Below are 22,624 nucleotides of genomic sequence, written 5' to 3'. Positions count from 1 at the left end.
CCACCCACATCGTTCAGCCCAGACACTGATGTCCAGCTCCGAGGGCCTTCTGGCAGTTCCCTCCCTGTGAGAAGTGAGGTTACAGGGAACCAGGCAGAGGGCGAATGCCCTCCCATCAGATGTCAAGGAAATAAAAAACTATCTGACTTTTAGAAGACATCTGAAGGCAGCCCTGTTTAGGGAAATTTTTTAATCTCTGATGTTTTATTGTATTTTTAATATTCTGTTGGGAGCTGCCCAGAGTGGCTGGGGAAATAATAATAATAATAATAATAATAATAATAATAATAATAAGAAGGAGTCACCCAGAGTGGCTGGGGAAAAAATAAATTATTATCATTATTATTATTATTATTATTGAAACTTTAAAAAAAACATACAAAGGGAAAGAAAAAGAAAAACACCCTCTCTCAAAAGGTAGCTCTTAACCTTTGTCTCACCCAGAAAGTGGTGGACACTCCCAGATTTCACCTGGGAGCGTTCCTTTTTATTCCAGTCTCTCATCCTGGGATGGCTTCCCTTCCTTTCACTGCCATTATGTCTGGATTTTCCCAGACATTACCGGGATTTCAAAGGCAGAATTGACATTTGGAGTGGGGGCGGGATGCAACTTTCTCGCTTCCCCAGGGGGGAAAAAGCTTAACAATTTTTGGGTCTTTCTTTTTTTTTTTTTAAAAAAAAGCTCAGTTAAGGCACTAGAGGAGTCACAGCTTTGTTATATAGCTCTGCAAATCACTTAATCCTCTCAAAATTAAATATAATATTAATATTCCCAGGCCGAAATGTCCGTAGTGATGCTCATTTGAACCGTCCTGTGTGAATATTGTAGGCAAACACTGCCATCTAAAGACAGTTTCAGGTATTGAATGAATATATGGTGCAATCGTAAGCATTCCTACTCAGAAGTAAACCCCACTGAGTCCAACAAGACTTTCCTCCAGGTAAATTGTGTATAGAATTGTAGCCTTACCTGTCAGCGGAGTCGTAGTTAAAATAATATGTTTGTAAGTCTCTAGAGAAATGTTATTTTAGAAGTTGGGTGTTTTTTTTAAAAAAAAACCCAAAATCACCTTGTGATAATTTTTCAGCTGATCTGAGTAAAGAAAGCAAAGAAGACCAATGGATGGGTGTTACTGTCCAGAGTCAAGGGCCTGGGGGAAAAGTCGTGGTAAGTTCTCCGTGAATCACCAGTCGGCAGACATTTTGTTAATGGTATTTCTCACTACATTTTAAATTGAAAAATACTAGGAATCGACCTGAGAAATAATTCCCTCTATTTCCAGTTTTTGGACCGTGAATGCCATTGATTACAAGGTCAAGAATGGCTACTATTATATTACTATCAGCCACCATTATGTACCTTATTTTTTGCTCTATAAGACTCACTTTTACCCTCCTAAAAAGTAAGCGGAAATGTGTGTGCGTCTTATGGAGCGAATGCAGGCTGCTCAGAATATTTTTTTTCTTGTTTTCCTCTTCCAAAACTAGGTGCGTCTTATAGAGCGAAAAATACGGTAGGCAGAGCAGGCTTGAAGGAAACCTGGAAGCTACAGATGCACAAAAATATTTAGTGGGGGGGTCCTAGTGGGAAGGAACCCACAAAATAGTCCAATGGGGAGTAAACATGCTGAGTGGCCATGGAATGGCGACTGAATGTTGGGGGGTGGAAATGGAGTGGTTGGAAATCGGAACAACAGCTCTCCACACCGCAACATTTTATTACAGGTTTCACTTGCATCCTGTGTATACTTCTCTTGATTCTTAGGCACAGTGGTCTTCAGGTACCATTGCAACATTCATATTCTAAGGAAAAGAGAGCGCATTCACAGAACCTTTAAAAAAGTTATTTTGCTAGTGCAGAATTCAGCAGCCAGGTTTGAGCATATTGCACCGATCCTGGTCAAACTGCACTGACTACCAGTTAGCTTCTGGGCCCAACTCAAAGTACTGGTTTTGACCTATAAAGCCTTAAATGGCTCAGGACCGCAATTCCTCAAGGACCGCCTCTGTCCATATGAACCTACCTGGACCTTGAGATCATCTTTTGAACCCCTCCTTCGTATGCCCCCTCCTCCAGAGGTCCGGAGGGTGGCAGCATGAGAACGGGGCCTTCTCTGTAGTGGCTCCCTATCTGTGGAATGCTCTCCCCAGGGAAGTTCGCCTGGCACCTTCATTATACACCTTTAGGCGCCAGGCAAAAACGTTCCTTTTTAACCAGGCCTTGGGTTGATTTGATTTACATCCCTTGCCCTTTTAAAATGTGTTGTTTTTTGAAGGGGGCTGTTGGGTTTTTGTTTTTATTTTTATTATGTATTTTGTGGTTTTATATCTTCATTTTATCCTGTCAACCGCCCTGAGACCCCCAGGTATAAGGCGGTATAATAATAATAATAATAATAATAATAATAATAATAATGCCATCAAACTGATGAATGCTTCACTGATACCTTCCCGTAACTGTCCTAATTAAAAAAATATTGTGAGGCAAAATAAAAATGCATACTTCCAGATGATTTAAAAGTCATCCGTCCTTTGGTATGGCAGCATGTTGGCTGTTCAGCGCGGAAGCATTCAATATCAGTGAATGTGATGTCAGCCAATCTAGGATTGTACCCTCTTAATTCCTCAGCCCTGCCAACCTCCATATAGTTGCCCTGCTGAAGTGCCAGTGGCCCCTTTTCATTTCTCTTGCGGATAAGGCAGCTCAGCTTTCCTTATTGCCTACGGTGTTCTTAATGCCTTTCAGACTTGTGCCCATCGCTATGAGAAAAGGCAGTACGTCAACACGATCCAGGAAACCCGAGATATCATTGGAAAGTGCTACGTGCTGAATCAGGACCTGTCCAGCAGCGAGGAAATGGGTGGCGAGGATTGGAGCTTTTGCGATGGCCGGTTGCGAGGCCATGAGAAGTTTGGCTCCTGCCAGCAAGGCGTAGCTGCCACTTTCACCAGAGATTTTCATTATGTTGTGTTTGGGGCACCGGGTGCTTATAACTGGAAAGGTATGGCTTGGATTTTTCTTCAAATATCACTCCTGCGGGGTAGCTTAGTCAGTAGAGGATGAAACTCTGAATCTCAGGGTTGTGGATTCGAGCCCCACGCTGGGCAAAAAGGGGTTAGGTTAGATGACCCTTGTGATTTCTTCCAGTGTTACGATTCTATGATTTCTGTTCTCCGTTTACAGTTTGGCTGCTGTTTCAGTGTCAACAACTTTGTTATTTTGTTTGTAGATTCTTGATCTGTATACCCCCCCACCTACATTGATGCTCTTTCCCTCCAAATCAAAACGTTAGGTGTACTCAAACGGCTTGGCTCCCGAAAAAATCGGCTCCCAAATGCCGCAAACCCGGAAGTGATATCTGGAAGTTTTTTTGGAATCCGAACGTCCAGCGCGGCTTCCGATTGAGTGCAGGAAGCTCCTGCAGCCAATCAGAAGCCGCGCCTTGGTTTTCGAACAGTTTTGGGAGTCGAACGGACTCCCAGAAACGGATTAAGTTCGAGAACCAAGCGAACCACTGTATCTGCTTTTCATGCTCCCGAATTGGTGCTTTCACTAAATTACATGAAGGTGCTTTATACTGAGTCAGACTATTGCTCTCTCTAGGCCAGTAGTTCCCACATTTCCCCGCCCCCATAAACATTCATAGATCAGCTGAGAACTGGGGGCATTTTATCGCTAGGACTGGGCGATACCTGGTTTTCAACATCGTGATATATCACCAGCTAAACATTGCAATAAGTGTGGAGCTATGAAGAGGCATGGGCTGACTTCATGGCTTTTCCCACATAGTGATTTTTGCCGGCGACTGCTCTTGAGATTCGCTCCCGTCTGCAGGAGGCGAGGGAGAGCTGAACCAGCAGAGCTAACAGGCGCTGCAGGAATCGAGAAGCATCAGTTGGCTTCATGGTTTTCCTTACATTTTGATTTTTGCATAGCACACACGTGCGCGCACAAACAAACATCATGATTTGCCATATATTGCCAGGTCAAAAATTATGAAATGGATATCACAATACAGACTTCAAACCGGTTTTGGATGATATATCGATATATCGCCAGCCCTAATGTCATCTCCACCCCCTGTGTGTGTGTGCTCATGTGAAAATATAGGGTGGCCTACTCGATATATTACTGGGACGTGAGTGGTGCTGTGGTCTAAACCACTGAGCCTCTTGGACTTGCCGATCAGAAGGTTGGTGGTTCGCATCCCCGCCACGTGGTGAGCGCCTGTTGCTCTGTCCCAGCTCCTGCCAACCTAGCAATCAAAAGCACACCAGTGCAAATAGATAAATAGGTACCGCTCCGGCGGGAAGGTAAACGGCGTTTCCATGCGCTCTGGTTTCCGTCATGGTGTCCCTTTTAGTCATGCTGGCCACATGACCGGGAAAAACTGTGTGTGGACAAACGTCAGCTCCCTCGGCCTGAAAAGCAAGATGAGTGTCGCAACCCCATAGTCGCCTTTGACTGAACTTAACCATCCAGGGGTCCTTTACCTTTACCTTTTATAGGGCGGCCATACTCACTGCAGGCATGTGGCCCTCAAAGGGTTGACCAAGGGTAAATGTGGCCTCCGGAACAAAAAAGTTGCCACAGCCGAGATCACTGTTAATTTTTTTGTAGCCAAGTAAAAATGCACTCAGTTGGGGGGAAAATGTTTGAAAAAATAAAACGACAGTAATAGTAGTAGTAGTAATAATAATAAATAAATAAATCCTGTTGAATTTTGTGGCCTCCAAATTAAATAAAAGCCGATGGATTGGTTTGTGCTTACTTAGGCTAAAAAGCTGTGAAATACCACTTTTCTTTTTTAAAAAAACAAGGTTGTTGTTGTTTTTGGCTGCATTCTGTCATGCCAACAGCTGTGGCCTTCTATTCTTCCCTGACCTTTCTCCTTTGCAAAAATAGCAGAGTGCCCCTGTGCCCCGCACATGAACCATGCAAAACCCTTGACCCTTGGCGCAAGGTGTACTTGAGTTTACCCTTCCAAATTCTGAAAACTGGACCACCCTGATGCGGTGCGTCAAATAAAGAGCCATTGCGTTAGTTGAATTGCAGGTACTTATTGCCGCAGCGCTTGGTTTGAAGAGTGCTCTTTTACGGCCTGGAGAAAAAACACACACGTTTGTTTAGTTGAGAGCGTATTGTATACCTGTCAAAACCGAAGTGCTTGCTTTCTAAATAGTGCAGAAGTGTGTTTTCATAATTAGGGGACGGCTCTTTACCTAAGCAACAGCAGCAGCAGGGATTTAACATAATGGACATTTTTAAATGTTATGGTATTAGCGCGTGAAAAAAAAAAGTTTATAACAAACATCCACGCTGAAGAGTCTTTGCGAAATGCCACCTCTCATTTGCAGATGCAGATAAGCAGGATCCTCCCTGTTACTGCAGCCCACCCCAATTTGTCCACATGTTGTTGCAGTGCATGTCTGTTGGTCACGCTGGTAGGGGGCCGATGGGACTTATAGACCCAGACAGCTGGAGGGCACCACTTTGGGAAAGGCCACGTTCTTTTTTAAAAAAATCTCCCCTTGACCCAGTGCTAAGACAATTCCTGATTTTAAATGACTTTTCTGTGGACTTTGGGCTCAGAACGTGACTTCCTGAGTAACTTAGCTTTTCATTATCAGCACAAATCACTTAGTTTTTTTTGTATCAACCCTCAGGGTTGTGGAAGTAAAACTGCCCTTGCCGAAGGTGGAGGATGGCTGAGGGAACATAAGGTGCTGAGGACCTCCCTCTTGGAGGATGATTTGGCACACCGGAGGAAAACTCCTTTGCCATTATTGTGCCGTTGCCAGTTCTGTGCTGTTTGTACACTGGGGCTCGGAAGAGGCCATTTTGAGGGTGGGTGGGTGTGTCAAAAGAGCACCCCAAGTTCCCTTGTTCCCCTGGCAGCCACCACATGGTCCAAATAAATACCTTTCTTAGAGTTGGTGCTCTCAATTCCATCCCATTAGAATTGAAGGTGGTGGAGTTGAGAGAGCAATGCAAGAGGAAAGTTATGCCTTCTCTTTCTCTTCTTACTTGGCCAATTTTCCTTGGTTACCGCAGCTTAGGACCGCGATACCTCAAGGACCACCGCTCTCTCTCTCTCTCTGAACCCACCTGGGCCCTGAGTTCCTCTTTTGAGGCCCTTCTTTGTGTGCCTCCTCCCTGAAATATCTGGAGGGTGGCAACATAAGAACAGGCCTTTTCTGCAGTGGCTCCCAACTCGTGGAATGCTCTCTCTAGTGAGCATTCTAGCTCTCTAGAATAATGACTCTCTAGTCATTATTCACCTTTAAGGCAAAAACTTTCTTCTGTGAACAGAACCTGATTGATATCTGATGGCCTTTAAACAAGTGTTGGGGGAGGATTATTGGAATGTTTTTATTTTTATTGTGTATTTTGTGTTTGTATATTGTGATTTATGTTGTGACCACCCTGAGACCTGCAGGTATAGGGCGGTATACAAATTTAATAAACAATAATAATAGCATCACATATTTGCTGCATCCTGCAACTTCAACCCAAGTCTAGAATGGGGCCCATTACACAGTGTTGCGTATCAATGTTCCTCCCTCCCTTTCCCACAAGGATTATACCATAGTTGCTTTGTCTTCTGTTTGCGTTAAAGTTTATTTTATTCCCCTCCCCTTCTCCCTTCCTTTGTCATTCATCCCACTTTTTTGTTCTTTGCCATTTCATATTTTTCCCCCCTAGGAGTGGTGCATGCAGAGCAAAGGAATCAGTCATATTTTGAAATGGGTATCTATGACGATGGGCCTTACGAAGTTGGCGGGGAGAACCAGCTTGATGAGAGCCTAGTTCCTGTTCCATCTAACAGTTACTTAGGTAGGACGAAGCTCTTCAGAGATCTCGAGGAAATTTCAGTACCCAAATGTGGAGCGAAAAAGTGAAACGCTGTTGGAAAGTAATTCAGTTACGGGCCCTCCCAACCCGCTTGCGTTTAAACCAAGAGCTTTTTGTGCGTGCCCTCCTTTGCCATTTCCACCACTGCTTTGAAGTGTAAAATGGTACTCTTGGTTGAGGTACCTCTAAGAGCTGCTAATGTAATGAGACATTTCAGAGCACCGATGAGGACTTGCAGATTTTTACATCGTGATTATAACCTCTCTCTCTCTCTCTCTCTCTCTCTCTCTCTCTCTCTCTCTGTCTTTCTCTTTCACACACACACAGTAAGTACTGTATGTGGATTAGTAGCCCTAAGCCATTTTACCTCAAAATGTCTTGCACAGGGAAGTTTAATGAAATCCTTTGTTACTCAAAAAGATTGTGATGGCTAAGAAATGATGTTCATGGTATATCTCCAGCGGATCGAGATCCAGAATTTCTCAGCTAACTTCTGAGGCCTCTTTGCCAACCCCGCAAGATTGGTGTGTCATATGGCAAATTGTCGAGATTGCATTTTTGTTTGCCCTCGCTTTCTGAGTGCCAGTTGAGTGCAATTTTTGCGGCGTTTTGCAACGAACGGTGAAAACAATTCCTTCTTAACGCAAACGGTGAAGAACAGCAAACAACTCACCGGCGTTTGCGCATGTCTCCTCCAAGAAGGGATAGGGGCCCTTAAGGATTGAATAGCAACCCATCTGTAAAAGCATACTTTGGGATGAGATTTTGTGAGGAACGTTTGAGCCCAAGGATGATATTTTGACATTAAAACTGATGAAGGGGATGGAAGGAAAAGTCTGTTTGTGTGTAAGCTGAGTTAATACAGCGTCATTTTTTTTAAAGCTCTGAGGCAGGATCCAAATTTACCGTATTTTTCGCTCTTTAAGACGTACTTTTCCCCTCCTAAAAAGTAAGGAGAAATGTGTGTGGGTCTTATGGAGCGAATGCAGGCTGCGCAGCTTTCGCTGAATAATAATAATAATAATAATAAATTTTATTTATATCCCGCCCTCCCCAGCCGAAGCCGGGCTCAGGGCGGCTAACAACAATCAAATAATCAAACAATCAAATAAACCAACATTCTAAAAATATTTCATTATAAAAATTAATTAAAATCAAATTAATGGCAACCATTAAGCAAAACTCTGTGCAGGTTGCCAGAGGAGGGAGTCAGGCTGCGCCCTGACCAAAGGCCTGGTGGAACAACTCTGTCTTGCAGGCCCTGCGGAAAGATGTCAAGTCCCGCAGGGCCCTAGTCTCTTCTGACAGAGCGTTCCACCAGATTGGAGCCGCAGCCGAGAAGGCCCTGGCTCTAGTTGAGGCCAGCCTAACCTCTTTGAGGCCTGGGACCTTCAGGATGTTTTTATTTGCAGACCGTAGGTTTCTTTGTGGGGCATACCAGGAGAGGCGGTCCCGTAGGTACGAGGTGCGCGCCGATCCCTCTTGGTTTTCTGGCTTCAGGGATAGCCGCGCGAAGCCTCTTCGGGGCAACGGGAGGAATGCTCCCCCTGCCCTGAAGAGGCTTGGCACGGCTATCCCAGAAGCCAGAAAACCAAGAGGGATCGCTGCTTTTGCTGAGCAGCGATCCCTCTTGCTGTTCTGACTTCGCTTTGCTGGAGAGGTGCTGCAGAGAGAGGGAGAATTTTTTCCCCCTTGTTCTCCTCCTCTAAAACAGGGTGCGCCTTATAGAGCAAAAAATACGGTGCAGTGGTACCTCAGGTTACATACGCTTCAGGTTACACACTGCACTAACCCAAAAATAGTGCTTCAGGTTAAGAACTTTGCTTCAGGATGAGAACAGAAATCGGGCTCCAGTGACACAGCAGCAGCAGGAGGCCCCATTAGCTAAAGTGGTGCTTCAGGTTAAGAACAGTTTCAGGTTAAGTACGGACCTCTGGTACGAATTAAGTACTTAACCTGAGGTACCACTGTACTTTACAATCCAGGACCTTTTTAGCCCTCACAGCAATCTGTTCAGCGGGGAGGTTTCCACGAATCTGACTCCCATTTGCCGTGAGAGAAAATCTGTAGATGTTAATGGGTATAGAAGGGTAGGAGTGTTAACCCCCAACCTCTTGTGTGGCAACAGGTCACATGCCCTGTAGCTTCAGGCAAGGCCCTAAAGGATGTAACTTGCCTATATTTCCACTGGTAAAACTTCTGCTCTCCTTCAGGTTTCCCCCCTAAGTCTCCATGTTGTTATGCTCTCTGCTTAACTTGTCCTTCTTTCTTTCTTTCCGTCATCTTCTTTCTCCACCCACATTTGCAGGTCTCCTTTTCCTGACAAGTGTGTCTTTTGGTAGCCCCGATCAGTTTGTGTACAAAACACTGCCTCCCAACGTCAGGGTAGGCAAGGCCACCGATCTGATGATGAATAGCTATCTAGGTTTGTGACCTCTGAATAGCGGTTGTCCATCTCGCTTCCTTCGTTACATTCCAGACTTTCGACATCATTATTTGTTTTCCATTTCAAGTTGGTGCGTGTTGTGGAAAATGCTCAAATGAGACGAGGGAACTTTTGAAAGCGAAAAAGAATCCTCAGGACTCAAGCTTTCAGGGTGCTGGCTTGGCTAGGTGTCTGCAAGTCAAGGATGGAGAGCCTGTGGACCTCATTGACTGCTCCACCAAAACGTGGATAGAGAGGAGCCAGTAAGATGAAGGTGGCCGCACCAAAGAGGGAGTGCTCAAATTGTTTACTGCACTGTACTGTACTTATAGAGCTGAATGTAGAAGTTCAGCATCAGTACCTGGGGGAATCGCGCCATAAGCATGATACATTTTTCATGAGGTCTTAACATTCCTTTAACATCATGGGAGTGCTCTGTTAAAGCAAGTGAACGCTTGAATCAATTTTTATTTATTACAAAGTCTGAAGAAAGCACAACGAAATTGCTATGAATGTGGCTCTCTGAAATCGGCACTGTATACAGTGGTACCTCGGTTTTCAAGTGACTCGGACGCCGAACGTTTTGGTTTTCGAACGCCGAAACCCCAGAAGTAAACACTTCTGTTTTCGAACGCTCCTCAGAATTTAAAAGGCTTCTGCTGCATTCCCCCCCAATTTTCTCCACTGACTTTGCAGACTGCCCTTTGCGCCTCGGTTGTCGAACATTTCGGAAGTCGAGCGGTCTTCCGGAACGGATTACGTTCGACAACCGAAGTACCACTGTATGTGCTGCTTTGAGCCTGCTTCAGTGTCTGCTGGGAGAGGACAGGTTTAAGCTTTTAATCTACATGTGTAGACCCTGTTAGGTGGGTTTTCATTGACCCTGTGCTTCCAGTCACCCCATTAACTTAGCAACAATCACAGAGGCTTTGCCCTACAATAGCACCACACCTTCAACTGTTTGTCTGTTTTATGTTGTGCGGTAGGTTTTTCTCTGGACTCTGGAAAAGGCATCACTTCGCAGAACGAGCTCACTTTTGTGTCTGGAGCTCCAAGAGCAAACCACAGTGGAGCGGTTGTCCTTTTGAAAAAAGACACTGTCATTCAACGGGCATTGTCTCCCGAGCACACATTTGAAGGCGAGGGGCTGGCCTCCTCTTTTGGCTATGATGTGGCCGTTGTAGACCTCAACAGTGATGGGTAAGTCTGCCCTCTAGCTCTTCTTTCTTCTAGTACCATGGGGAAATGTGATCGCATCTTTCTTTTTTTGCAAAGTGGGAGAAACATAGCTGTCAACGTTTCCCCTTTTTTAAGGGAAACTCCCTTATTCCGGATAGGATTCCTCGCAAGAAAAGGGGAAAGTTGTCAGCTATGGGGAGAAATGAGGCTGTTCCCAATCATGAACTTGAGTCACTCTTATGAGCGGTACAATCTTGTGCATGTTTACTCAGAAGTAAGTCCCATTGAGTTAAAAGAGGCTTACTCCCAGGTGAGTGATCATAGGAATGCAGCCCAAGTTCCATACATGCAAAAACTGGACGAGCAGTGACCAACTTGGCAAGATGGTCGTGAGTTCAGTGAGAATAAAACACTGTAAAAAAATACAGCAAAGTACTGTAGAAATGGCCAGGGGGGTGGAAATCTAGCCGTTTATCACTGAACTTCTTAAAACTGAATTCAAGAGATCTCTCTGAGCAGCTGTATTATTTGGAAGCCTTGTGTTGAATTGTGCACTCTGCTGAACATGTTATCGTTCTGAGGTCACTTTTATCACCTGCTTCTCACAGTTGCCTTAAACACAATGAACTTGTTGTTTTCTCAGTTGGCAAGATATTGTTGTTGGAGCGCCGCAGTACTTTGACAGGGAAGGAGAAATTGGCGGTGCTGTGTACATTTACATTAACCAGCAAGGCAAGTGGGAAGGAGTCAAACCAGTTCGGCTCACGGGACCAGCAGACTCCATGTTTGGAATCGCAGTCGAAAATATTGGTGACATTAACCAAGATGGCTTTGAAGGTAAGCTGGAAAACGATTGGCCTGCTCTTTGATGATGATGATGAATTTCATTTCTATACCACATTATATTTTTAAGAACAATATTTCCGGGCGGTTTGCAACCTACATCAAAACATCATATAAAACAATCCAGAATATTATTATTATTTATTAAATTTGTATACCGCCCTTCATCTGAAGAATGCAGGGTGGATCACAAGATACAAAAGACAAAATGAGGACATAAAAGACATAATAAAGCAAAAAACAAAACAAACCCCAATAACCTGCTTTCTGGAGAAAGTCAAATAGAAAGTATACATTCAAAGCAACATGATTAACGGGAAACTAAATATTTCAAGATGAAATATTACAAAGGAGGTTCGACTACAAAAGCACATTTAACACAGCAAAATTAACAACAACAAAAACCACATGAACATTTCAAAGGAAAACACTACTAAAGGAAGTTGTCATCATTCATTCCATCTCTATACCGCTTTATATTTTAAAGAACACATCTCAAAGCGGTTTACAACAACATGACAACGTCAAATAAAACAATTCAGAATAAAACAAATTCAAGCTCCAAGGAAGAAAATGTTTCAGATCCTTTTCTAAGTGAACATTTTGTTTTCCCCAGTCGCCTGCCTGGCATCCAGAGATCTCCACGTGGTTGCCATTGCACCTGCGCCAGCTGCCAAATGCGTCTAATTTCTGATTCTTGGGCCTGGACAAACTCCATGGGCCCTGCCTTATTTGAGCAATCCATGTAGCTTTGAAAACCTGCATGTTCAGTTTGACTGTTGTTGTCCTTCTCTCTTTTTTTATACAACAGATATTGCTGTAGGGGCTCCATATGACGACTCTGGCAAGGTGTATATTTATCATGGCTCCAAGGACGGGATAAACACAAAACCAGCACAGGTACTAGCTAGTGACGTTCGCTTCTCCTTCCAGTGGAACTGAAATATTTATTTCGCTTGTTTCCTAAGCTTCTCCCAAGCAGCTGCCCACTTATAGTTCTCTGCCACCTGCTTCCCTCTCTCCTTTGACTTTGCACAGCACTCTCTTCTCTTCCTAATATCTTTTCATGTAAGACCCCATCTGCACTATACATTTAAAGCAATATCATACCACTTTAAACAGTCGTGCTTTCCACCAATGCATCCTGGGAACTGTAGTTGGTTATAAGGGCATTGAGTGTTGGTAAAAGGTAAAGGGACCCCTGACCATTAGGTCCAGTCGTGACCGACTCTGGGGGTGCGGCGCTCATCTCCCTTTATTGGCCGAGGGAGCCGGCGTACAGCTTCCGGGTCATATGGCCAGCATGACTAAGCTGCTTCTAGCGAACCAGAGCAGCGCACGGAAACGCCTTTTACCTTCCCACCGGAGTGGTACCTATTTATCTACTTGCACTTTGACGTGCTTTCGAACTAGGATCCCTATTCCCCTAATAGAGCTTCAATTCCGGAGTTTCCTGGAAAGAGAGGTTGGTTGTTAAAGCACGCTGGAAATTGTAGCTCTCTGGAACGGTTTTGTCCTACGTTTCCTCAAGCTATTCCTCTTAAGAGACGCTGCTTGCTAAGTCTTTTGCCTTCTGTAGACAATAAGATAAAGGCCTTTATCCTGTTGTTGCAGAATTCAGCTCTTCCTTCAGATTTGTATTATTATTATTTTTTGTATTATTAATTTTTTGCATGTGTGGAGCATGGCCTGCCTCCTAATAAATGCAGACGTGATATTCTTTTATTGTTTTAATTGCCATTGATTTTTCTGTTTTTATTTATAAGCTTTATGCAGACAGGAAATCTTGGGGGGAAATTGACTATGTGTCCCGATGGCTTGTCAATGGACTCTTTTAACTGCATTAATCAATAATTCTTATAATGACTTATGGTTCTGGAGATTGGTGTTGATGAGATAGATGCTTGGCTAGTTCTTTTCAGTGGGAAGTGCTCACCTAATTTCCATTGATACCGTATTGGTCTGAATATAAGCCTCACTTTTTCCCCAAATTCCAACCGTGAAAAGTTGAAAATGCGGCTTAAATTCGCAACCTTACAAAAATGGGCTTTCATACGATATCGCCGCCGAAACAGACATACGGTAAAACGGAACAAAAAAATGTTTTATTGCCGATTTGCGAGCTTGAGACTGTTCATTTGCCGTTTACGGGAGTCAGTGCCTGTGGAATTGCAGCCAATTGAATAGCGATTTGCGATTTCAGCGATTCTACGGTAACTTTTGCGGGCTTGCAAGATCAAAGGCTTAAATTGGCTCGGAGTTGCAATTCTACCAACCGCAGCGATTTTGAGCCTGTAACCCAATTTTAAGGGAGCGGCTTATATTCGGCTATTGTCTCCCCCCAAAAAAAATTTTTAAGGTGCGGCTTATTTGCTGGTGTGGGTTATATTCTGGCCAATACGGTAGCCTATGATTCTGTGACATTTGACAGCACCCTCTTCCATAGTGTGTACCCCATTGCGGCTCCTTTCTGACTTCCCTTAGCTGTGCTCCCCTTTTTATGACCCTTTTCTATGTCTGATTTACTCTCTGCCTTTTTCCTAAGGTGACGTTCTACTAATTGCAGGGCGAATCTTTGACCTTCCAAGTTGTATGACCCTCCAAGCCCCATCAGCCATAGCAATCCTGTTCAGTGATTAGGGACGTTGTAGTTTAGCAACATCTCAAGGGCCAAAGGTTCCCCACACCAGATGAAGCTGCTAAATACATGCATTTATTATTTAAATGTTTTTAAACCACCCTTCATCTTTAGAGGACTGTATGCAGGGACATGAACATATCAGAAAATATTCCCAAAATCCAATACACTGAAAAACTACAAAGACAACAGTGTTTATGGATGGCAGTCAAGTAGCAAAATACAGCATAACAATTTCCATTTTTTCGCACTGTTTCAGATTCTGGATGGTGGGGCAAACGGAGTCTCGTCCTTTGGTTATTCTATCACCGGAAACATGGACCTTGACAAAAACTCCTATCCTGATATTGCTGTTGGGTCTCTTTCAGATTCTGTAGCTGTTTACAGGTGTGTAGCGCCTTCTTGATTTAACCTTGATTTAACTCTGGGGTCCTTAATGTGGCACCTGTCACACCCTGGTTGTTCTCAGACACCTCCTTTGTCACCCTTAAAAAATAACTGAGGGTTTGGGGCATTGTTTGTTTGGAAGGTTTCCTGCTTTCTTTGTTTGTTTTTTTAATTTGTTATGGGGTGTGCACAGGTTTTTTGTTTATTTGGAGGAGGCGGGGGAGTCTGAGCATCACCAGTTTTCTTCTGTGAAATGGGTATTTTGTGGTGCCCTAAGTTTTTTCCATGGGGTCACGAAGAGTTGGACTAAACAACAACAACAACAACAACAACAACAGTTTCTTAGATTTCCAAATGTGCCACTGAGCCCAAACATTTTTGAGGAGACAAGACTTAACAGTTGGCATGAGTTTCCACTGTGTACTTTTCATCTTTTAAGAACGGTGAGGCCCCAAACTTTCATAAATATTAAAATAAGTGAGTCCTTGAACAAGAGCAGTCACATGGGCATAATTCTCTCAGACATAGGAATGATGATATAGTAAATGTGCCTTGGACTGTACCATTTCAGAGTGTTGGGGGCCTAGAATCCTCCCCCCCTACAATCAATATTTCAGTGTTCAGGGAATTGTTTTCCAGTGTGGATGGCCAAGCCAGTCATGTGACTCTATCTGCTGCCCAGTGGCGTAGCGTGGGTTGCCAGTGCCCGGGGCTCCATGGCGGGAGGGAAATGGATGGGTGCACATTCAACTGCCCAGCGATATCCATGTCACCCAAGAGATCGCAGCCGCAGAGATAAGAAAATAAGAGCCGTTCCTTTTGTCCTGGTTCGCATGGACAAGCTGTTTTCAATGGAGCCCTGTGGCAGAAGCGTGCAGCTGTGTTGAGGCAGCAATGGGTGTTGAAATTTTGCGCCCCTAACTGTTTTGAGCATGGGGAAACCGCCCCTTTGGCCCCCATCCCACGCTACACCACCGCTGCTGCCTAAAGTAGAACAGACCAGACACAGGAGAATGTCATCCAGGCCTAAGTTGCCACTGTTGTGGGAATAATTGTGCATAAAAACAGAGACAGACAGAAAGAATGACAGACAGACTAGGACTGAGGAAGAGAAGTCAGTTTTATTCTAAATGCAGTCACCCAGCCTTTGTTTATCAGATGTGCAACATATTTTGATTAAATGTTTTACGCTAAACCCTCTTGTGCTTTCGGTGCTAACACACTGCAAAGAACTAGGCCACTCTGTCAGAGCCTCTCCCTACTACAGCATGAAAATAGAAAGCCCAACCGGACTTTCCCTGTTTATTAGCCTAAGAATTCCTTCCTCAAGTGCCATTCATCAAAATAACAAGTTTCTTCCCCAACCTCCTCTTCCCTCTTGACATACAAGATCGCGGCCTGTGGTGAACGTTAAGAAAACTATTAAGATAGACCCTGGCAGAATAGACCTAAAGAAAAAGAACTGTGAAGTCCCCAGCGGGATTTGGTAAGCCGTTGAATTCCTAATATTTGTTTCAATGTTTTGGCAAACGTTCATGTGTTTCATATGCACGAGAATTTCCACTATATGGTGCACTGCATGGGAGGTTACTATGCCAGCCTGCAAATACACTGTTACCTGTTAAGTTGGATTGTTGATGTTACTCCTGTATTGTTTAAGAGCTACAACAATGCCTCTTCTTGCCATGTTGCCTTGGTAATGTTGGAAGCAAGGGACCATTGTTCCAACCCATCCCTCTCCCATATTGAGGCAGCAGGGCCTCATGGGTCTCTTCCTCCTCGCCGTCTTTACCAATATCTACTCTCCTAGCCTGAAGGCCGCAGTTCTTAAAGACCTGGCCTGAAGAGGAATTTTGCTTTGCCTTTCTGTGGCCGCTCAAGGCACACTTCTTCCCTGTACCGTTGGGCAAATGTTGTAGTACGGAAGGCACCCAATTCTTCTGGCCAGCCGTGCTTAGGGGACCGTGAGGGTCCTGGCTCAGCTCTTCAGGGTCCAACCCTCAGGTTCTGTGAGCTCTGAACCACCAGCCTCTGATTCTGTGGGCTTTGAACCACCAGCATGGCAGTCCTGGTCTCAGCTGGCTTCTTCTCCTTGGAGCTCAAGGCTGGAGCCCTACAAACCTTTTATGGTGGAGACCGCGCTGCCAGGTTTTTGAAGATCCTTGGGCAAGGTGTCCGCAGTGCGCCTGCTCCACGAGTCACCATTTTTGCTGCAGTCACCATTGCCTTTTCTCTTTGGGACCAGCCTGTACCGTTGCCCAGAACACCAAGCAAGCTCTTCTTCACATTGTTCTTGTCCCTGATCACTAGGGTTGGGCGACATCCGGTTTTCAACATTGTGGTATATCAGCAGCTTTATACCGCAATACGGTGGTTCCTCTGGTTACGAACTTAATCTGTTCTGGAGGTCTGTTTGTAACCTGAAACTGCTCATAACATGAGGCCAGCTTTGGCTAATGGCGCCTCCCGCTGTTGCTGCGCTGCCTGCACGCGACTTCCGCTCACATCCCGGGGCAAAGTTCGCAGCAAGGGGCATCTACTTCCTGGTTAGGGGAACTCGTAACCTGCAGCGTTCGCAAGGAGGACAGTACATAACACGAGGTTCCACTGTACGCTGATACATCACGATGTCTGGAACGTATCGCAGCTGCGTCTTCCTATCCCCACCACCTTACAGGAAGAAGAAACAGCTGAGATACATCACCCAGCCCTACTGAGCAAGCTGGAGGGACATCAGGGCTTCGTTAAACTGCTCAGGTGGGGGGCAGGAAGCGCCCTGTCCCCCATCTGAGCAAGTACAAATACCACTCAGGCTCACGCAAGCTGGAGAGGCAGGGGGCTTCCTTAAAGACGCAGGCAGGCAGAGCCCAAGAAGGTGCTCCCCCAGAACCTTCTTCAGCTCCGCCTGCAACTTGAGCTGGTGCACCGTATTGCCAGCTCAAATTGTCTGAAACCAGTAGTGCGATCTGAACGCCGTACCAGTTTCAGACAATTTATCAATATACTTGGCCCTCACTCTGCCCCCCAGCCTGCATCTGATTGGCTAGCCGGGGAGGGGGCGGAGCAACGGTCCAGCAAGCAAGGTGGGGTGTCACCCAGGCTCGGGAATTCTGGGCCGGGTTGCAAACCCCGCCCATCGCTTAGATGGATGAGTGGATGAGCTGGTAAAATTGTCTGAAACCAGCTAAAATTGTCTGAAACCAGTATTGTGATCTGAACGCCATACCGGTTTCAAACAAATTATTATTATTATTATTATTATTATTATTATTATTAATAATAATAATAATAATAATAATAATTTATTATTTATACCCTGCCCATCTGGCTGGGTTTCCCCAGCCACTCTGGGCGGCTTCCAACTGAATATTAAAAACAATACAGGTTCAGACATTAAAAAATTCCCTAAACAGGGCTGCCTTCAGTTGTCTTTTAACTGGTATGGCGTATATATCGCCCAACTTTACTGATTGCTTAGAGCAGATGGGGTAGTGGCAGTGAAGAGGCAGAAGAGCAGCAAGGATTTCAAGGGGTTGACCATAGCAGTCTCTTTCCCTTTTCCTTCTTGGGACAATACAAACACCAGGCCTCAAGACGACAGAAGATGTGTTTATGGCACCAAGTACCTGACTATAGAGGGTGGGCATTGAAGCAATGCATTTACTCTCGAGATCCCAGCAGCTTTTGGTGAAATGTCTCTAGTGCTGAACTCTTTGAAGTTTATTTCTGTGCTCTTGAATTCTTCCAGCGTGAACATTGAAGCCTGCTTTGAGTACACAGCTAGTTCCAGTGACTTCAACCCCAAACTAAGTAAGTTGCTATGATATAACGATACTTGCATATCGTTAAGTGTAGCTCCCACAACAATTTTTCCCATTTGCAAATGTGTCCATGGACCCCAATTTTTATTTTGTTTGCAATCCCCTGTTCTGCATTGTTTTAACTTCACGTGTTCATGCAAAAATGCCTGAAGTTCGACACTTGTGTCCTTACAAAGCCAGCTCAGTGGCACATCTTGCAAGGTGACCAGGTCTTAAAACTTGTTGCCTTCCTAGGTGTGTAGGTATGTTGATATGTACAGTATAGATAGGTATTATATAGAGTAATGTAGGTACGTTTTATGTTATGAAAATAAGGTAGTGTGTTATGTATGTGTACTAAATGTATATGTTTTATATGCCTATAAAAAATCTAAAAAAAATAAAAATAAAATAAAACTTGTTGCCTTCCAGGGCAAGGCAGGGAAAAATGGGATAATGTACAACATCTGTAAGATAGTATACCAGCCTTTCCCAACCTGGTGCCCCTCCCCACGTGTTAAGGTAAAGGTAAAGGGATAAAGGGACCCCTGACCATTGGCCGAGGGAGTCAGCATACATCTTCCGGGTCATGTGGCCAGGATGACTAAGCTGCTTCTGGTGAACCAGAGCAGCGCACAGAAATGCCGTTTACCTTCCCGCTAGAGCGGTACCTATTTATCTACTTGCACTTTGACGTGCTTTCAAACTGCTAGGTTGGCAGGAGCAGGGACTGAGCAACGGGAGCTCACCCCATCGTGGGGATTCGAACTGCCAACCTTCTGATTGGCAAGTCCTAGGCTCTGTGGTTTAATCCACAGACTACAAATCCCATAAGCCCCCTAAGGCATGGATGGTGGGATTTGTAGTCCAGCAATATCTAGAGTGCGCTAGGTTAGGAAGGCTGAACTGCATTGATTTCTAGTACTATTTAAACAAAGAGCAGTGAATTAAACATGGTACAACTTGTCTTCCCTTATACTATTTCTGAGGGTTCTTTTTCTTTCCACTCCAACCCCACCCCCTTCCCAGTTCTGAACTATACAATTGAAGTAGAAAATGAGAGGAGGCGATCGGGCTGGCCATCCAGAGTGCAGTTTTCCGATCGACTCTCTTCCAGAGGGCAGTCTCTTGAGCGACTCTCCGATCAGCTGAGTGGGAGTGTGACTCTCCAAGGACAGAAGAAAGAAGAGTGTGTGACAAAAAAACTTGTATTGCAGGTATGAGAAGCCCAGAGGCTTCTGTTTCTAATGCTGCCCCATTCAGGTCTAGTTTCGCCAACAATACGCTTTCAGGTGAACTTGAGGTGGCCTCCGGCTTGTGGTCACATATGAGATCCGTTGTGATGCCGTGATTAGAAAGCTGGCTTGGGAAAACCTGTGGCCAAGTTCCCACACAGCCATGAAGCCCATTGGGTGACCTTTGGCCAGTCCGTTTCCATCAGCCTTAGCCTACCTCACAGGGTTGTTGTTAATATACAGTAGAACAACATGTATGCCAGCTATCGCGAGCTCCGTGAGTTTGCATGTTCAAATCATTGCACAGAATAACAATGTCATGTTTGTTTCTTTAGTTCAGGCAAAAGGAGTTTGCATAACATAATAATAATTTATTATTTATACCCCGCCCATCTGGCTGGGTTTCCCCAGCCACTCTGGGTGGCTTCCAACAAAACACTAAAATGCAATAACCTTTTAAACATTAAAAGCTTCCCTAAACAGGGCTGCCTTCAGATGTCTTCTAAAAGTTTGGTAGTTATTTTTCTCTTTGACATCTGGTGGGAGGGCGTTCCACAGGGCGGGCGCCACTACCGAGAAGGCCCTCTGCCTGGTTCCCTGTAACTTGGCTTCTCGCAGGGAGGGAACCGCCAGAAGGCCCTTGGAGCTGGACCTCAGTGTCAGGGCTGAACGATGGGGGTGGAGACGCTTCTTCAGATATACTGGACCGAGGCTGTTTAGGGCTTTAAAGGTCAGCACCAACACTTTGAATTGTGCTCGGAAATGTACTGGGAGCCAGTGTAGGTCTTTCAAGACCGGTGTTATATGATAGAAATATCAAAACATTATGCATGTATGTAAGCACCCTAGGAACAAATTCCTTGCTTGCGCCCTTTGGTGTTACAAGCAAGGAATTTGCCCACCATTTCATTTGACTTTAATATTTTTTTAAAAATAGTCCACTAAAGGCCTCCATTCCTCTATAAAAAGTTCATCGTTTAGTCCTTTACTTTCAAAAGCCACTCCTCCTTCATTGGAACCTCTTCTTTCCATTTCTGCGCATATAATATCCTAGCTGCTGCTGCTGTCACATACATAAATAGTTTGGCAATGCGAGTAGTTACTTTTAGGTTAAATATTTGTGGGATGCCCCTAGCCTGTTGAACTAATGTGCCAGTGTTGGAAACCGAGATGTTGTCACAGTGATGGCATTGTGCAGGCTGGGGCCTTCGTGCAAGCTGAATGCACAGTAATTTTGAAGCCAGGATATTTGCTGCCAAACCCAGCAGGGGGTTATTCTGTGTGCTAATAATTCAAATGTATGTATCTCTTAGGAAAATATCAAAGATAAACTGCGTCCAATTCCTATAACAGTTGGCGTCGCAATAAACGGCTCCGAGTCCAGCTCTCAGTCTAGGAGGAGACAAGGACGGTCGCTCCCAGAACTTCTTCCCATTCTAAATTCCAATGAACCAAGTACAGTTAATGCTGAAGTAAGTTTTTCCCCCCCTTCCTTTTCTAATCCTGAGATCTGTTCCAGCCTGATTAGTTCACTTTGCACCACGTCTCAGAAACACATAGAAAGAAGGAAAGGTTTGTCTGAGTAACAATTCAGAGATCTGTGTTTGTAATGCCTGCATGCTTGTTGAGTGCGCTGTCTGTTAATCCAAAACTCACAGGGGGCATGAGGTATGACTGTAAAAGCTAAATGTTTAAAATTGGAGGTGGGGGGAGAAAGAAAGAAAAAATACCCCAAAATAAGCCACTCCATTCCTTGCTGCTCCTGGCTGCATACTGGGGGGGGGGGCATTGCGGGTGGCCTTTCCCCTTCCTCACGCTCTCCCTTCCCAGCCTTGCGAGGAGAGGATGCGGGGCTGCGCACAGGGCGGGCGCCACTTTGCTGTTTGCCCCCGCTCCTGGCTGCATACCGTAAGGTCGCGAATATAAGCAGCACTTTAACTTTTCACGGTCGGAATTTGGGATAAAAGTGAGGCTTATATTCAGGCCAATACGGTATATAGGCACAAGACCAATAATAGGTACATTGTCAGGCTTTCCAAACTCCTTGAAAGCAAATTCTGCACCTCATAAATATTTGGGTGTAGAAATTTGGCACAGCACTATTTGGGTTGATTGAATTTAGGTGTCGTGCGGAAAAAGACCAAAAAAGTGACTCGTGGCGCAAAATTACTATACCTCCTCTGTTTCCTATGTGGCTGTAACTCTTTAAATTCAATGCTGTTTCAAATCTAAACTTGTGTTCATTGTAGGTGCAGTTCCTGAAAGAAGGTTGTGGAGAAGACAATATTTGCCACAGCAATTTGAAGCTTCATTACAGATTTTGCACCAAAGAAGGAAATGAAGACAGATTTTCCTATTTACCAATGTAAGTCTTTAAGGATACCAGTTTTGAAAATAAAGTCGCTTGTGTTCCTTGGAGGCTTTTCTTCCCGCCAGTCCCTAAAACCTGACTCGTTCTGTGTCCTTAGTAAGAACAACATTCCAGTGCTTGTCCTCAAAGACCAAAAAGACATTGCCCTTGAAATCACAGTGACAAACAATCCGTCGGACCCAAGAGATCCTGAGGCAGATGGCGAAGATGCCCATGAAGCTAGACTCATAGCTACCTTTCCAGATAGCTTGACTTACTCTGCTTTTAGGGAGCTGAAAGCCTTTCCGGTAAGTTCTGTTTCTGTGTAAAAAAAGCATTTCAGGAAAACACGTTGTAAACTTTATCACGGGAAATCGCGTTGGTGAAACACTGGACTCCACAATGTCATCTCGTGTCGCCGTGTTATAACGCACGTAAAACGCTTTTTCTTTGCTAATGTAGCTGAGTCCCAGGTGATGCGGACGTTCAAAGAACCTTTTCGTTATTTCATTTAACTCTTTGCATTGAAACATCGATCTCTTTTAACTCAGGAGAAACAACTGACCTGCGGGGCTAATCCAAACGGCTCTCAAGTAGACTGTGAACTTGGAAATCCTTTCAAGAGAAATTCTTCTGTAAGTGGTTTTTTCTTATAGAGCCAATGCCTGGTGTACAGTGGTACCTTGGCTTTTAAACGTAATACGTTCTGGAAGACTGTTTGACTTCCGAAGCGTTCCAAAACCGAGGCACAAAGGCCTGTTGGCAAATTCAGTTGAGAAAATTGAAAAATACACAGCAGAAGCTGTTGGACTTCCGAGGCGTGTTTGAAAATGGAAGCATTTACTTCCGGGTTTTTGGTGTTCTGGTTCCGAAATGTTCGTCAACGGAGACGTTGGAGAACCGAAGTTCCA

At 44.6% G+C, this 22,624-nt stretch overlaps 1 protein-coding gene across 3 annotated transcripts in view; it reads left to right on the top strand.

Annotated features, from left to right (window-relative positions):
- The window catches only part of ITGA6 (integrin subunit alpha 6), a 65,008-nt gene that overhangs the window by 27,114 nt on the left and 15,270 nt on the right, over positions 1-22,624 (top strand). For 2 of the 3 annotated variants that reach the window (XM_053359496.1, XM_053359503.1), the window contains exons 3-16: positions 1,089-1,168; positions 2,747-3,002; positions 6,707-6,838; positions 10,268-10,481; positions 11,104-11,297; positions 12,115-12,203; positions 14,201-14,328; positions 15,719-15,814; positions 18,077-18,138; positions 19,158-19,345; positions 20,677-20,835; positions 21,613-21,728; positions 21,832-22,021; positions 22,265-22,348. In XM_053359496.1, coding sequence (XP_053215471.1) covers positions 1,089-1,168; positions 2,747-3,002; positions 6,707-6,838; positions 10,268-10,481; positions 11,104-11,297; positions 12,115-12,203; positions 14,201-14,328; positions 15,719-15,814; positions 18,077-18,138; positions 19,158-19,345; positions 20,677-20,835; positions 21,613-21,728; positions 21,832-22,021; positions 22,265-22,348 — 1,988 coding nt within the window. Of the gene's footprint in view, positions 1-1,088; positions 1,169-2,746; positions 3,003-6,706; positions 6,839-9,164; positions 9,282-10,267; positions 10,482-11,103; positions 11,298-12,114; positions 12,204-14,200; positions 14,329-15,718; positions 15,815-18,076; positions 18,139-19,157; positions 19,346-20,676; positions 20,836-21,612; positions 21,729-21,831; positions 22,022-22,264; positions 22,349-22,624 lie in introns of all 3 variants that reach the window. The other variant, XM_053359511.1, reaches the window with a different exon arrangement.

This window comes from Podarcis raffonei, chromosome 1, assembly GCF_027172205.1.
Source record: "Podarcis raffonei isolate rPodRaf1 chromosome 1, rPodRaf1.pri, whole genome shotgun sequence".
NCBI classification, from domain to species: domain Eukaryota; kingdom Metazoa; phylum Chordata; class Lepidosauria; order Squamata; family Lacertidae; genus Podarcis; species Podarcis raffonei.
This window is presented reverse-complemented; position numbering and strand designations above follow the sequence as displayed.